Raw genomic sequence first — 18,090 nt, forward strand, 5'->3', positions numbered from 1 at the left:
GTTGTGTCAAGTTGTCTCGATGTCCTTGGACCATTTTTGATACACACAGGAAACTGTTGAGTGTGAAAAACCCAGCAGCTTTGCAGTTATTGACACAAACCGTTGCGACTGGCAGCTACTACCATACCCCGTTCAAAGGCACTTCAATCTTTTGTCTTCCCCATTCACCCTCTGAATGGCACAAATACACAATCCATGTCTCAATTGGCAAAAGGCTTAAAATTCCTTCTTTAACCTGTCTCCTCCCCTTCATCTACACTGACCATATTTACAAGCGCACTAATATCACGCTATTATTCGGGATACTCAAGTATTCTGTTTTTGCTTGTATCCCGGTTATGAGAAACCCGGATGATATGTCTGGGATATGCTGAACTTAGACAGGGTACTGTGGCATGTAAACATATGATCCTGTTTGCTGTTGATTTTAGCGGTTTGCGTAGGCTCAGTTTCCAATATCATGTTGTGTGATTATGTTTTCATCTGATTGTTAAACAAATCACTTTAAAAAAGTAGGCTACCTGCTCAGTTCCATCCGCCATAATAATTTATGTTGCTGATACTGGATCGTATAGCCTACTGGCTACTTTCACCCCTAATTTAGACAATTTTCTGCTTATAATTTCCGACATTTGGTAGACCATTTATTTGTCAACTGTAGTTGGATACATGCAGCTTCTCTTTTATCATAACTTGTTGCCCTATGAGACTAAATATAGTATAGTGCTCACCAGAATAATGTCTTACATCTATAAAATGAATGCATTAGTAATCTAGTTAACATTGGTAAAGTTGTCTGTTGAAAACGCAATAACTCCAAAACAGTGGAAAGATTGGTAGTCCTCTGCAAAATGGCCAAATGTTATAAGTTTGACCGGCTTTAGGGAAATGAAAAGCTGAGAAAACGATGTAACACGTCACTTTAAACATATCTACATGTACATACTACCTCAATCAGCCTGACAGTTACAGTCACCACTCTGGATAACATGAAAACTGCCTAACCAGCTCTGCTAGGGCGAGTAAATGGTCAGAGTGGTCTCATTTGTGTCTGGAAGTAGCTAACAAGCTAGCCAACATTAGCTTGGGTGCTTGACTGCCATTGCAAGGTCAGAACTCTCAAATCAACCCTGCTCCTTGGCCCAAGGACAATCTGAAAATGCTCTGAATTTACAAGCAAACTCTGGCCCTCCAGATTGAATTTAAGAACATTTTACATTTACATTTTAGTCATTTAGCAGATGCTCTTATCCAGAGCGACTTACAGTAGTGAATGCATACATTTCATACATTTTTTTTTCTCTCCGTACTGGTCCCCCATGGGAATCGAACCCACAACACTGGCGTTGCAAACACCATGCTCTACCAACTGAGCCACACACCCAAAGTCGTAAAATGTCTAACTAGTAATTTGTTACGCTAACTTGCTAGCAAGAGGTTGAATAGCAACACCATCAACTTCCGGTAGACAGGCAAAGAGCTGGTATGCTCAACTGAAAGGATCCCATTCGTTTACAGTATACTAAAATTAACTAATAGTATATAGTATGTAGTATATACTCATTAAGTATGTGGTATATAGTATGTTAGTATGGGTATTCGAACACAGCTCAGGTGTTTTTAATGTTCTTAGTGTAAAATAGAATAGACTAGAATAGAATTGAAAAGAATAGGACAACAAAGTTTCAAAAACACCCAATTTCAGACCAAATAGTATATCATTTGAAGGTATATCTATCTCTACACGCCTATTTGAACATAAACATAGAACTCTCAAAGAGTGCTGAATGACCCATTCCTGCACATTTGAAGTCTCTGAAGAACACAATTAAAACACCTGTCACAAACCACGTTTCCATCCATGTGCGTAAAGGCATAACATATTAGAAGAAATCAAGACATCTGTGATGGAAACATGAAATGTCGGTACAATTTTATAAATTCCTACAGATAAATTGGTCGGGATCTTTTTTTCTGTAAAATGAAATGAGAAATGACGGTGGGAGTGCATTTATGCGCAAATAAGCCTCATATCGAAGTAAACTTGGAGTCACGCGATGGCATTGTGTGTGGTCATCCCATTACGACTCGAGAAACAATGCAGTTTATTAGACTACAGAGTAAATAAATTATGATGAACTTCACAGGATGGTGAATGTGTATGGTATGAGCTTGATGCTCCTTTCCAATAAAAGTCGAGGGTCTTATTCTGGTGACATGATGATCGATGATGACTGTCCCAATACAAACATTCTCGCTTATCCAAATCTCATCATGTAGGCTAGCCTACCCGCTACCCGCAGAGCCTACCTGCACTGTATCTGTGAGCTGCCAAGAACAGACCAAGGCACATTTGCTATTTAATGCAGCAGTTTTTGTGTCAAAATAATCGTAGAACATGCGATGGGAACACATTGAACATTAGATTTGTATTGGTACATGAAAATGTAAGTGAAAAAGTACATTGTGTGTGCATACCTCATCACGCAATGAATTTTATCTGCAACAAGTTTGTTTGGTGGAAACACCACTGGTGGGAAAATGTGCATATTTTGTTTATGCGGATTTTAGAATATTCGCGTGAAAATCTGTCACCAATTGGATGGAAATCTAGCTGGTGACATCTAGGGGTGGAAAGGGGTGCACTGCATGCAGTTAGATGCATCACCTGCTAAAAATATAGATGGCAAGGTTAGTGATAATATCATACACAAGGTACTTACTTATGACTTGAATCTTTTGCTTGACCTTTGCCCAGTAATGAACAGAAAATAATTAGACTTTTTGTTATACCTTTATCATAGGCTGCATCACATTCGGCCGCGATTCGGAGTCCCATAGGGCGGTGCACAATTGGCCCAACGTCATCCAGGTTTGGCTGGGGTAGGACGTCATTGTAAGTAAGAATTTGTTCTTAACTGACTTGCCTAGTTAAATAAAGGTAAAACATATATACTTTTAAATATAACAGTTACTATGGAGAGCCAAAAGCTGATTAAGATAGCTCAGTGATTGTACAAAATGACAAGACCCTAGCAAACATGACCCAATTGGACCCATGTGGGTATTCGGTTCCCACACCAAGCCCATAAAAGCCCCAAAAAGGCTAGCTTACACCAGCCCAACATGGGCTTCCCCACACCAGCCCAACACGGGCTAGCCCACACCAGCCCAACTTGGGCTAGCCTACACCAAGCCCCACCAGCCCAACATGGGCTAGCCTTAGGGCAGGACTACCACATTTGGGACACCGACAGTTTGTGTTGAAAAACGTAGCAGTTTTTTATTGCTATTCTACACATTTTGTAATGAGGCTATGAGAAAATGTTGCAATTAATCACCCCACCCATTGTGTGCCCATTCAGTAATCCGGCCCTCGCTAGCCTACAACAGCCCAACACAGATAAGCCACAGCCAGACCAATACAATGAAGCCTTTAAAAAGACATAAGTGCATGTGACATATAAGACACTCAACAGTTTCTCTTGTAAAAAATATATGTATGATAGTAACAACTTTGTTGTATTTCTGATACAATGTATCACATTCCCTAAATACCTTTAAGGGCTTGGAAAATATGCAATTTATGTATTGAATAAAAATTGGCATAAATAAATACATTCCTATTAAATAGCAACGGCACATCGACCCAATGTATTTTAGCCCACATTGGGCCAATGTATGCATATTTGTTGGGAAAAGATGGGCTTTTTTCAAGTGAGGGCTGCCTTCAACAGATATGGACTGCCCACACTGGCCACATTCTTTCAGTTGAGGATAAGAAGATCTACTTTGACAGTGCTCAGTGCACCTTAAAAATACTATGCCATACATCTGACAGAGCAGCGGCTTGCTTTAAACCCAGCAGCACTAAAAGTTCTGTGTTTGATCCTGAAGTATATGCTCCCGGCTGATTTACTCAACTCCTCTAGTTGTAAATGGTTGGGGCCAAACATCAAAAAATCAAAATCGAATTTTATTTGTCACATGCTTCGTAAACAACAGCTGTGGACTAACAGTGAAATGCTTATGTTTGGACCCTTCCGAACAATGCAGAGACAAAGGAAATAGAGAAATAATAGAAAAGTAAAACACATAATAATAAAAGTAATAATAGATACATAATGTGTAACTGTTATTACTGCTCTTGTAATATTGTACAGTGAGGGAAAAACGTTTTTGATCCCCTGCTGATTTTGTACGTTTGCCCACTGACAAAGAAATGATCAGTCTATAATTTTAATGGTAGGTTTATTTGAACAGTGAGAGACAGAATAACGACAAAAAAATACAGAAAAATGCATGTGAAAAATGTTATAAATTGATTTGCAAAACATGACTTAGTACTTAGTGGCAAAACCCTTGTTGGCAATCACAGAGGTCAGACGTTTCTTGTAGTTGGCCACCAGGTTTGCACACATCTCAGGAGGGATTTTGTCCCACTCCTCTTTGCAGATCTTCTCCAAGTCATTAATGTTTCGAGGCTGATGTTTGGCAACTCGAACCTTCAGTTCCCTCCTCAGATTTTCTATGGGATTAAGGTCTGGAGACTGGCTAGGCCACTCCAGGACCTTAATGTGCTTCTTCTTGAGCCACTCCTTTGTTGCCATGGCTGTGTGTTTTGGGTCATTGTCGTGCTGGAATACCCATCCACGACCCATTTGTAATGCCCTGGCTGAGGGAAGGAGGTTCTCACCCAAGATCTGACAGTACATGGCCCCGTCCATTGTCCCTTTGATGCGGTGAAGTTGTCCTGTCCCCTTAGCAGAAAAACACCCCCAAAGCATAATGTTTCCACCTCCATGTTTGACGGTGGGGATGGTGTTCTTGGGGTCACAGGCAGCATTCCTCCTCCTCCAAACACAGCGAGTTGAGTTGATGCCAAAGAGCTCCATTTTGGTATCATCTGACCACAACACTTTCACCCAGTTGTCCTCTGAATCATTCAGATGTTCATTGGCAAACTTCCGACGGGCATGTATATGTGCTTTCTTGAGCAGGGGGACCTTGCGGGCGCTGATGGATTTCAGTCCTACACGGCGTAGTGTGTTATCAATTGTTTTCTTGGTGACTATGGTCCCAGCTGCCTTGAGATCATTGACAAGATCCTCCCGTGTAGTTCTGGGCTGATTCCTCACCGTTCTCATGATCATTGCAACTCCACGAGGTGAGATCTTGCATGGAGCCCCAGGCCGAGGGAGATTGACAGTTCTTTTGTGTTTCTTCCATTTGCGAATAATCGCACCAACTGTTGTCACCTTCTCACCAAGCTGCTTGGTGATGGTCTTGTAGCCCATTCCAGCCTTGTATAGGTCTACAATCTTGTCCCTGACATCCTTGGAGGACTCTTTGGTCTTGGCCATGGTGGAGAGTTTGGAATCTGATTGATTGCTTCTGTGGACAGGTGTCTTTTATACAGGTAACAAGGTGAGATTAGGAGCACTCCCTTTAAGAGTGTGCTCCTAATCTCAGCTCGTTGCCTGTATAAAAGACACCTGGGAGCCAGAAATCTTTCTGATTGAGAGGGGGTCAAATACTTATTTCCCTCATTAAAATGCAAATCAATGTATAACATTTTTGACATGTATTTTTCTGGATTTTTTTTTTTTTATTCTGTCTCTCACTGTTCAAATAAACCTACCATTAAAATTATAGACTGATCAGTAGGCAAACATACAAAATCAGCAGGGGATCAAATACTTTTCCCCCTCACTGTATCTTCATTGCCTTTCATTTCCTTCTACACTACCATTCCACTACCTTCCCCACTTTTCATCCCCATGTACATCCCATATTCATCTTCCTCAGTGTGTTTGATTAAAGTTCCCTGTGTGTGTTAACTCCTGAGCTGCTTTATTCCCCTCTAACCGGGGGCGGTGTCAGTGGGCCACAAACCAGTAAAATAAAGCCGGGTCACTCTCTTTCAGACAGATCGGCTGGTAGTTAAAGGAAGAATTGGGTTGCTGAGAGTTGTTTAGACCTGCTGACCTCCTGAACAACAATCACATTGAGGAATGGTGCAGTACTCACTAACTAATGCTATACAGTGATCCTCATCAGTCTGGGGTCAAAGCAGAGACCAAAGCAGCGTTTCCTCTCCCCAGAGAAACACAGACATTACAATCAGTGTTTTGAAACCACACTATAATTGCTTTTATCAGTAGGACTCTATGTATCAGACTACCAGTAGTTTCATATCTTGAGAAAGGCTATACAAGGGATATAGTAACCTGTCCCAATCACACCTGGACATATTTGTCCCTGTTATAAGGAGCATGCATAATTCACCTCATGATCAAATGCACTGACTGAGTTGTCTTTCACAATAGGTGACTGAATAGTAGGTTGTTAGTATGTGAGTGGTGTGTAAGTGGTGCTAAGAGATAGGCTGCCTACTGTGTGTTGCTGGAATGCTGGTGAGTTATTAATTAAAGCAGAGCTCCTCATGTACATGAAAATATTTAGGCATAAATGGTTCCGGCAAAAAGCGGACCTCTGCATCTTTAAGACAAAGCGTCATCATAGACTCACATTTCGACTTTGTAAATGACGTCAACTGACTCCCAGCATGCACGCTGCAGCTCCAATTATTTGTAATGGCGGGTATTTCTGCATGTCCTGTGAATTATATTTTTTGTCTAAATTAATTTAATCGTTAATTTAGACGTTAGGGGAAAGTCTACTGTATATTTTATTTAAGAGCTTTGTAGGAAACTTGAATTGAACGTGTACATTTAGGAGAACAAGCGAAATGATCATAGTCATGCTGTCGCGGCTCTCCGTTAGTGTAAGGAATTGAAACTAAGTAGCCTATCAATGGTTCGAATATTTGCTGAAATAAATGGTTACAAGTAGCAATGTTAGTTTAATCTAACGTGTACCTCTTGGTGATCACTCACTGTCGGAAATGTTAAATGAGGATCAAAAAATGATACGATTATTGAACTGTAGTAGGCTATAACCTCTAACAATTTGAATTTTATTTTTTATTTTTTTAATTATAATATATGCTATCTATCTGTCTGTCAAAAATGGCGGTTTTTGCGTTGAGGTCACTGTCAGTGTTTTTGTTATTGATATCAAGTTTAATTTACACCACGTGTGCCTCAAAGTTGAATATCCCCAAAGTTTTATTACCACTTGCCCGAAGCACTAGAATAAACTTCACGCTGGAGGCAACTGAAGGCTGTTACAGATGGTAAGTGAATATCTTTAAAAAGATGGGTACCTTTCCTAGAATATTACCGCCATGGAAACGTGTTGCTTGGTCCACGCATGTATCATCTTACATACTAGGTCATTACTATGCACTGTGGCATACAACTAAATATTAAATCAGAATAATGCTTTTAGTTGATAGAAAGTCAATATCTTTATGGAAGAAATAGTTTTGGCTTGGGTATTATCTAACAGGCATGACCCTGTCTGGAAAATACCAGTGATCATGCACATGGATATGAGCCCAGGCCCTGCCATATGCCCCCCATAAACTGTCCAGTGTATGATAAAAAAAAAGTAGCAGCAGCGTAATAAAGATTGTATGTGTGTGTGAGCAGAGTCAGTATAAATGTGTGTTGGAGTGTGAGTGTGCATAGAGACGGTGCAAAATGAAATAAACTTTATGCTTTTCATTTTAGAACCTGTGCCTCATCAATCAGAGACATTTCCTGTCAAAACCTTTAATTTGATAGATAACCGCTGCCAACATGTCCTTGGGCAAAATATAATCTCTCGTAGACAGACTACGTAAACAAATGGTACCGTAGGTCTGTAGTCATACATTGGGAAATGTGAGATGCGGAGTAGCATTAGTTCCGGTGCTTTGGACAAACCATGATTTTGCATTAGCATCTTTTGAATTTAGTAATAAAATGTGACATTTGGCACAGATTTGCCTGTAACTTCTAAGAGATCGGGTGGAGCTCTTCGTTTCGGATCCTTGTTCAATCAATCTCTATTCTTAACACTTATGGACCCAAAACTTAATCGAGCATCTGACCAATTAGGCAAGACTTCAGTTCTGTGTTAACCGAGATTAGGCAAAATGTGAGTTATTAGACCGATTTATCTTCATCAGGTTAATCTGAATAGCACCCTGATGAAAGCAAAACACTTCAGTTTTTAATAAATAAGAGGTTATTTATCTATAAACTTCAATTGTCCCCAGAGAGTGTCTGAATACCTTTCGTACCTCCAGGTCTTCCACCAGACCGGAGGTGGCCAGCATCGAGGCTGTGGAAGTTGACGTCAGCAGACTGTGTTCCCAGAGAGCCGTCCTCCAGGCCCGCTCCACCCAGCCTTCCAGACTCACCAGCATCATACTGGCTGAGGATGTCGGTGAGTACAGTACCTGTTGGACGAAGAGAGATGCAAAGGTGTCTTTATTGTGTCTAAGCTTTTGGTCAAACAACCATGGAGGGCCTTTTCATCCAGCATAATACGAGACTAATGTGAACAGGTGAAATGGGCCTACCTTCTAATCCGGAAGTTCTTGAGGGTAGTATTGAAATAGCATATTTTCACATAAGATATTCTCAAATCTCTCCACAGATGTGTTTCCATCCAATTGGCGACAGAGTTTCATGTGAATATTCTCTGACTTGCTGCAGATAAGTCTTTTATATTGAAGACGTTATTGTCCGGTTGAAATATTATCGATTATTTAGGCTAAAAACAACCTGAGGATTGAATATAAACATCGTTTGACATGTTTCTATGAACTTTACGGATACAATTTTGATTTTTTTGTCTGCCTGTTGTGACTGCGTTTGAGCCTGTGGATTACTGAAGAAAACTCGCGAACAAAACGGAGGTTTTTGGATATAAAGAGTTCTTTAACGAACAAAATTAACATTTTATTGAGTAAATGAATGTCTTCTGAGTGCAACCGTATGAAGATCATCAAAGGTAAGTGATTCATTTTATCTCTATTTCTGACTTGTGTAACTCTACTTGGCTGGTTACTGTTTGTAATGATTTGTCTGCTGGGCGATGTTCTCAAATAATCGCATGGTATGCTTTCGCCGTAAAGCCTTTTTGAAATCTGACACCGTGGTTGGATTCACAAGAAGTTAATTTTTAAAACTATGTATAACACTTGTATGTTTTCAGAATTTTTATGAGTATTTCGGTTTTTGAATTTCACTGGATGTTGGCCAGGTGGGATGCGAGTGAGGTTAACTGGGAATATAGAAGAACTGGGAATATTGAACCACCAGCTTTACATGTTGTCATGTTCTGAGCAAGGAACTTAAACGTTAGCTTTTTTACATGGCACATATTGCACTTTTACTTTCTTCTCCAACACTTTTTGCATTATTTAAACCAAATTGAACATGTTTCATTATTTATGAGACTAAATAAATAAAATCTATGTATTATATTAAGTTAATAAGTGTTCATTCAGTATTGTTGTAATTGTCATTATTACATATTTAATGCTTTCATTAGGAGAAGTATCGGCGTCAGGCGCAGGACACAGGGATGAGTGCAAACAAAACGTGTTTACTCAAAACCATAAATAAAACTTCTTCCACAGCAAATATCCAGGGTTGGGAGAAACACCAACAACCACAAAACAGGAAACAATCACGGACAAGACAAACAGGGAAGCCAGAGGGTTAAATAATGAACATAATCAGGGAATAATAAACAGGTGTGTATAATTAAGACAAAAGCAAACGAACAGGGAAACATAGATCGATGGTAACTAGTAAGCCGGTGACGTCGACCGCCAAACGCCCCCCGAACAAGGAGAGGGGCCGATTTTGGCGGAAGTCGTGACACATATATATCGGCCAATTAATCGGTATTGGCTTTTTTTGGTCCTCCAATAATCTGTATCGGCGTTAAAATCATAATCTGTCGACCTCTAATTAGAACGCTTATTTAGAACAGCCAGTTTCGATTGACGCAACAATCAACATTTGAGCTGGCCATAGTTTTTTTTCACAAACATTTTGCACAAACACAGTCCTTACAAAGTTATGTCCAGAATGTGAACTGTTTATTTTGGGATGCAATGCTCAGACATTCACAGAAGTAGCTACAGCATAACACAATCATCCAAACTGGAAAATGTAGGCTAAATTTGTCCTAGCTCTAACTGAGGAAAGATTGACCTAACACAAGCGGTCATATTTCTATAACTCTCAGTTGACAGAAACTACAATATGAATTAGCTAATAGCAATTACTATTTATAATTAATCACATCACGGGTGAGCTCACCATTGATCGAAATAATTTAGTTAAACACTTTCTAGAAATCGAAAGTAATCTGAAGGGTAGTTTGTGCGCGCCGGCATGTTTTTTTCGCATCAACCAAAGATAGTAAGAGGAGACAAGATGAGTTGTCTGTTTTATAGTATGCATGTTGAAGAGGGTGTGTCGTCTACGATCATTCACTTCCCTTCATTCACTTCCGGAAGTTTACCCGAAAGATGAGTGAACCTTTGACAGAATGCATTGTATAATGTAAACAAACATGGCGCCACACATAGCTGGCAAATAGCTCAGCATTAGCTCATTATAATCAGTACAACCTTCAAAAAAGTATTTTACACACATCATAGGTGTCCATTACAATCTATGCAATAATCGGAATGCATTATTTGTCACCAGTACTTGAAAATGTGAATAAAACTGTAAATACATTATGCTCCATACATACATGCATACATGCGGACTGTATGCACCTACAGTAGAAACGACAACACGATATACAGAAAATAAGGAACTTACTTTGATTGGAACTCACACATGTCCAAAGTTATTATTTGTAAGGAAAAAAACGAGGGCAATGCGAGCACCAGCCAGAAAATGTTCAAATTCGCCCAAGACTGCGCAAATATCTGCATACTTGATCTGCGCAAACATTAGTGAAGTGCGTGAGCTCTCCTCAGAGAGAAGTTTGTCAGGCTCAGTAAAGCCTCAAACATAAATTGTACGTAACACTGAAATGGGCTACTTCTATGTGAATTAATGAGGCGGAACACACCTCAATTCAAACTGTTAGAAAATACAACTTAATTACAATAATTTTAAATTGACAAGTTCAAATATAGCCTATAGATAATTAGCAGTCAGCTCGTGTCCTGTTGTGTAATAATCACATTTTGGAGTAGTGAGTGCATTCTGACATTGTGTGCATAAAACAACTCATGCTGGGGCGACCGTTAGAGATATTTGGAACTTGGCCTACCGTGTGGTGCAGTGGTCTAAGGCACTGCATCGCAGTGCTAGCTGTGCCACTAGAGATTCTGGGTTAGTCCAGGCTCTGTTGCAGCTGGCTACGACCGGGGGACCCATGGAGCGGCACACAATTGGCCCAGCGTCGTTCAGTAAGGGGGAGGCTTGGCTGGCAGGGATGTCCTTGTCCCATTGCTCACTAGTGACTCCTGTGCCGGGCACAGGGCACGCTGTCACTGTCACCAGGTGTAGGGTGTTTCAAGAAAGGGCATTGTGTCAAGAAGCATTGCGGCTTGGTTAGGTTGTGTTTCGGAGGACGCACGGCTCTCGACCTTCGCCTCTCCCGAGTCCGTACGGGAGTTGGAGCGATGAGACAAGACTGTAACTACCAATTGGATACCACGAAATTGGGGAGAAAAAAAAATAATAGAGATATTTGGAACTCGTGTATGAAAAGGTTAAATGGGTTTCCATCGCATTTTCAACTCTACTGATGGTTTGCGTTATATAGCGAATGTGCCCACTGGTATTGGAATGTGCGCTGAAGCCAACTGCTCACAGATACAGTGCGGGTATAGCGTACATGATGAAATTATTATGGACAAAAGAGCGAGATTATAAAAATGTGTCAAATGGCAGCCAAGCATCGATCATTATGTCACCAGAATAACACCCTCGATATTTATTGGAAAGAAGCATCAAGCTCATCACCTTGCACTTTCACCACCCTGTGAAGTTCATCATCATTTATTTAATCAGTAATTTAATAAATTGCATCAATTCCCTTGTCATAGTATGAAGAGCACACATGTCATCATGTGACTCAGTTTACTTCGATATAATGGTTATTATATCAATGTTTTAGCACGAAAGCATTTCTACTGCCATTTCTCGCATAATACATTTTACACAGACGAAAAGATCCCACCGTGGCTAGCGTATTTTGTTTTGTCAACATTTGGAAAGTTTACCGACAAATTTGCTGTTTCCATTAGGTCTGTTATGACATTTTGTATCCGACATGTGCTTTACTTGCATGAACAGGTTGTATGTGAACTTGGTTCAAGGTAAGGACTTGTTATACTTCGGTCCATGGAAGTTGAGGTGATTTAGCCTATAGGCCATCACCAGATAATCTACTCAGTGTATTGCTTAAATCGACCCTATGAACTACAGTACCAGTCAAAAGTTTGGACACACCTACTCATTCAAGGGTTTCTCTTTATTTGGACCATTTTGTACATTGTAGAATAATAGTGAAGACTTTAAAACTATGAAATAACGCATGGAATCATGTAGTAACCAAAAGAAGTGATAAACAAATCCAAATATATTTTAGATTCTTCAAATAGCCAACCTTGCCTTGATGACAGCTTTGCACACTCTTGGCATTATCTCAACCAGCTTCATGAGGAATGCTTTTCCAACAGTCTTGAAGGAGTTCCCACATATACTGAGCACTTGTTGGCTGCTTTCCCTTCACTCTGCTGTCCAACTCATCCCAATCCATCTCAATTGGGTTGAGGTCAAGTGATTGTGGAGGCCAGATAATCTGATGCAGGACTCCATCGCTCTCCTTGGTCAAATAGCCCTTACACAGCGTGGAGGTGTGTTTTGGGTCATTGTCCTGTTGAAAAACAAATGATAGTCCCACTCAGCGCAAACCAGATGGGATGGCATATCGCTGCAGAACGTTGTGGTAGCCATGCTGGTTAAGTGTGCCTTGAATTCTAAATAAATCACAGACACTGTCACCAGCAAAGCACATCACACCACCTCCTCCATGCTTCACGGTGGGAACCACACATACGGAGTTCATCCGTTCACCTACTCTGTGTCTCACAAAGACATAGCGGTTAGAACCAAAAATCTCACATTTGGACTCATCAGACCAAAGGACAGATTTCCAACAGTCTAATGTCCATTACTCGTGTTTCTTGGCCCAAGCAAGTCTCTTCTTCTTATTGGTGTCCTTTAGGAGTGGTTAATTTGCAGCAATTCAACCATGAAGGCCTGATTTATGCAGTCTCTGAACAGTTGATATTGAGATGTCTGTTACTTCAGCTCTGTGAAGCATTTATTTGGGCTGCAATCTGAGGTGCAGTTAACTCTAATGAACAGTTTCATCTTAGTGCTTGATGGTTTTTGCGACTGCACTTGAACAAAATGTCAGTTCTTTAAATGTTCTGCAGTAACTGACCATGTCTTAAAGCAATGATGGATTGTCGTTTGTCTTTGCTTATTTGAGCTGTTCTTGCTAAAGTATGGACTTGGTCTTTTACCAAATAGGGCTGTCTTCTGTATACCATCCCTACCTTGTCACAACACAACTGATTGGATCAAAGGAGAAGGAAGAAGGAAAGAAATTCCACAAATTAACTTTTAACAAGGCACACCATTCCAGGTGACTACCTCATGACTGGTTGAGAGACTGCCAATAGTGTGCAAGGCTGTCATCAAGGCAAAGGGTGGCTACTTTGAAGAGTAAAATATATTTTGATTTGTTTAACACTTTCTTTTGGTTACTACATGACTCCACGTGTTATTTCATAGTTTTGATGTCTTCATTATTATTCTACAATGTAGAAAAAAGTAAAAATAAAGATAAAACCCTTCAATGAGTAAGTGTGTCCAAACTTTTGACTGGTATTGTATATGTTGAAACGTTTCCCTTTATTAGCTTAATCCGGTTTGTAAGTGCTTGGCTAGATCTAAAAGGTGCATCCCTGTGGGGCTCAGTAAAAGGAATGAAAACTGCTGCTTTACCACATTGTGCAATAGTACTGCAAGCCAGATGTTTACTCCAGCGCTATTGGCTTGTCATGGGGCAGTCATTCGTGATACAGACTGTAATTAGAGGTGCCTAACACACAGGCCCTTTCAGATGCCTTTCTTATAACCTTCTTTAACAACAATCATGTTGAAACTGTACAGAACGGTGCAGTGATACTGAATGTAGCCCATCGCTAATCACAGCAGCACCTCAGATGTTTCCTTTCTTGAGTTGAGTACACCTCGTACTGTGTCAGTCATTGCTAAAGGTTGGTGCGTTTGATGATAACTGGCTGCATTACCTGTGTGTGTGGCTGTCCCCTTCTCCTGTACTCAGTAACGGGACAGGTACTGCGCTGTGATGCCATCGTGGACATCATCAGTGAGATCCAGATAGTGTCCACCACCAGAGAGCTGCACCTGGAGGACTCACCACTGGAACTGAAGATCCACGCACTCGACTCTGAGGGTGAGGAGTATTCAAGGATACACTGTTATGCGTTATTGGACAGCTTGTAGCATTGGTTCTCTTTTGCTCACAGATTTACGTCACGGTACGCTGTCATCACAACACTTTACATTAAGTTGCTCTATACCTACCTATGTGTTAACAGTGTACTTACTCTAGTAACATTGTATCACCATTGTAGCAACAAAGTCCTGATATTCCACTTTTTACAATGTAATTGCTATGCAACATGTTAATGCAATGTTCTTAGTAGAGAAATTACAGCTTTACTACAGATAGAATAACAACTTAAAAGTGCTATCCGCTTCAGTATAATGCATAGAGAGATCCACAGTATTGTTGTGTGGACTAGCCAGTTTAATGACTTTTCCAGTAGTGATGATTGTGATCCCCCGTGGCAGGCCTTCCCTGTCCTCAGGCAGTGGTTAAATGTCTCTTTGTTCTGTCTCACTGGTTCCATTTGGGCCAGGCACAGACAAACTCTGTTAAATGAGCTGGAGCCACAACCTGATTCCGTTTGATGGCGGCCCCTAAGGCGCGCTGCATTTTGTTGTTTGTTTTAGCCTTTATGTGTACTACTCTCAGATCTATCAAATGGAATAGCTGAAATACCGTGTTGAAAGAGGACTATTGGTGTTTGGGCTTATAGGACTGCAACCTTTAGGGACTAGTCAAAGTGGTGTGCTGTATTTGCCATCTTGTCCACAGGGATTTAAGTCCTTTCAACACAAATTCACAGGACAATGTTTTGCCTGTAGCAGTGTAATATATAAAGCGCACAATATATATATATATATATATATATATATTTTAAAGTTGAAACTTAAATTGCACAATGTACGTTAAATCTAATCCCAAGCAATGGGTGCATGTATTTGGCCACGTCTCTCACCCCCAAATTGTCAATTGTGCAGGAAACACCTTCAGCACTCTAGCAAGCCTGGTGTTTGACTGGACCATAGTGAAAGATGCAGACATGGATGGATTCCTTGACTCCTACAACTCATTAAGGTGCGCTTCCATGCACTCAATCATGGAGAAAACAACCTGCCTGTGAGAGTGAATGTAAAGTAGATGGTTAACAACATCATTAGAACAACTGGTTTAAGGATGGCAATTGAATGCAAATTCAGTCTTACCTGTGACTTATCAGGTTATTTAAATACATTGGTTATGATTTGCCTTGTGCCAGAATTGACCTCAACCTGAGGCCTATCCTATACTGAAGTAATCTTATCACAAGTCTAATATATTATCCTCTGTATGTAGAGGTTAATTGTAAGATGTCCATTTGTCACTGTCGATAATAGGCATGTAATGTGTTTTCCAATCCCTTTCCCTCCCTCAAGGGTTCTTAAATTCTCTGAGTCTACGTACACCCCCCCTGGTTACATCTCTGAGATGGAGAGAGTGGGGAAGCAGGGAGATATCATCTTGGTGTCAGGACTGAAAACGGGCCACGCTAAGCTCAAGGCCAAAATCCAAGAATCTCTCTATAAGGTTTAAACATTTCCTGAATTTCTTACCTTGTTTTTGAAGTAGACTGTATCATACTGTATAGTTAATAATTAAATACTGGCTCAAGGACCTCAAATCAGATTTTTTTTTTTTTTTGTAGAAGTGAGGGAAGGGAACATCAGAGGGGTATAAACTTGAGCTTAGTTGAAGTAGTTTCCTACCATCGTCTCGGCTCGTGGCAGGCAGCAGCCCTGCAGGGGCATTGACGGCTATAAATAACAATCTGACTTGCGTAACAGTGATGTCTCCTCTCCAGTCTTATCTGTGATGTCACAGCTAGTAGAGCCTGTCTAACCCGTCTGAAATGAGACTCCACAGTCATAGGGTAGGCGTAATATTCCATTACACAGAGAGATTACAGTACCACTGAAGGGTGTATTTACAACAGTCAATTATATACCAAAAATGTGAAGTAGTTTTGTACGTGATGATATGAAATATGATTACAAAGTTGACACAATTAAATTAATGACATGCCTTGGAGTGTTGGGGGCTATTGTTAGCGTGTGAATCATACTGTAACCGATTTGGTCTGGTTTCTCGGCATGTCTAACGGCATGTGTAGTTTGCTGTGCCGTAACTATGGTATCTACCCTTCACACAGGATGTGGGTGCAGCAGAGGTGAAACTGCTGATTCTGGAGAACATTCTACTGAGCCCTGCACATGATGTCTACCTGCTGGTGGGCACATCCATCCAATACAAGGTCCAGAAGATCAGACAGGGAAAGATCACAGGTAGGTCTGAATTTGAGTAAAGTGAATGAACAATAAATGAAAGTAAAATAACAATAAATGATGTATTGAATCACATGTGCCAAGAATGGTTAGATGGTATTCATATCACAGCTCAGGGTGGCATGTTACAAGTTTATGAAGTAAAGGTTTATGAAGTCACCCAGGTTAGTTCTGTTGTGTTCCAGAGTTATCCATGCCCTGTGACCAGTATGAGCTGCACCTCCAGAACAGTGTGGCTGGGCCTGATGGAAACCAAGAGCTGGCCGTGGCTAGTCTGGACCAGAGCACCTCCACTGTCAATGGCCTGCACCTGGGACATATCAACGTGGTGCTGGATCATAAGAGTATCCTTTAAGACATATCACACTTTACATGATCTTGATTCATTTTGGACTCTTCTACTGTGCTATGACATTATTTGGGAACTATGCAACAACATTTAGGCCTGTGGCAGTCATGAAATTTTGTCAGCTGGTGATTGTCATACAACTAACTGCCTGTCTCACGATAATTGTCCATTAACATAAACACGTTTAGCGTCTCCGGCTTCCACGCATAGCCTACAAGCCACTGATGTGAACCTTTGGAACATCTACATTTAAAAAATTCTAATAAATTCATTTAATATAGACTACACCATCGGAATAAATCCATTATTTATTTTAGGCATGTCTAAAGAAACATGATATGAAGAAAATGTAGCCTATTTCAGAAGAACAGAATAGCATATTCTGAGTCATCCTTATGTTGGGTCCTGGTCTGGCTATGCCATATGGCTGTGGTCTACACTAGTTAATTTAGCAGACAATATTAGCTTAATTCCAGTGGCATTTTATTTTATAGTAGGAACAATATAATTGAACATGAATAAAATAGAAAGGATATTTTTCCCTAATGATTTCTGATGGAGTGTGCACATGAGGCTATTCTGTGTTGAGCGGTTAACAAAGAAACAGGTACTCCTATATGCTTAATTTAGAGTTATTAATGCAACTTTAGTTGAGATACAAACGTTAGGCTATATGTTTTGATTTCTAATACATTCTAAGGTTGCATGAAAGACGAGCACTTCATTTTTTTTTATATGCCAGGTAAGCTACACTGGTTGTAAAGCGGATGAATGTGCTTAATTTTAAGAATTGAGCAATAAATATAGCAGCATGAGAAAGCTGGGATCCTGTTTTAAATAGTGGCCAGTCAAAACTCTGTTTTCATACATGAGTGCGCAATGACGGGCTTATAAGAGCAAGTTTCACTAGGCTCTGTAGGCTATGGGCTATCAAACCGTGTTCCAGGGGTCTTGGGCCTATAGGCATTGTGATACAAACCTTTTCAAAACATGTACAGTGAGGGGAAAAAAGTATTTGATCCCCTGCTGATTTAGTACGTTTGCCCACTGACAAAG

The 18,090-nt window shown here is 40.4% G+C and overlaps 1 protein-coding gene across 1 annotated transcript in view; it reads left to right on the plus strand.

Moving 5' to 3' along the window:
* Positions 1 to 6,554: 6,554 nt before the first annotated feature.
* The window catches only part of nup210 (nucleoporin 210), a 62,704-nt gene continuing 51,168 nt past the window's right edge, over positions 6,555 to 18,090 (plus strand). The window contains exons 1-7 of the mRNA XM_014145440.3: positions 6,555 to 7,198; positions 8,198 to 8,337; positions 14,299 to 14,430; positions 15,345 to 15,441; positions 15,780 to 15,930; positions 16,553 to 16,685; positions 16,871 to 17,029. Coding sequence (XP_014000915.1) covers positions 7,008 to 7,198; positions 8,198 to 8,337; positions 14,299 to 14,430; positions 15,345 to 15,441; positions 15,780 to 15,930; positions 16,553 to 16,685; positions 16,871 to 17,029 — 1,003 coding nt within the window. The 5' untranslated portion in view covers positions 6,555 to 7,007. The remainder of the gene's footprint in view (positions 7,199 to 8,197; positions 8,338 to 14,298; positions 14,431 to 15,344; positions 15,442 to 15,779; positions 15,931 to 16,552; positions 16,686 to 16,870; positions 17,030 to 18,090) is intronic.

Source organism: Salmo salar, chromosome 15 (genome assembly GCF_965601325.2).
Source record: "Salmo salar chromosome 15, fSalSal1, whole genome shotgun sequence".
Classification (NCBI taxonomy): Eukaryota; Metazoa; Chordata; class Actinopteri; order Salmoniformes; family Salmonidae; genus Salmo; species Salmo salar.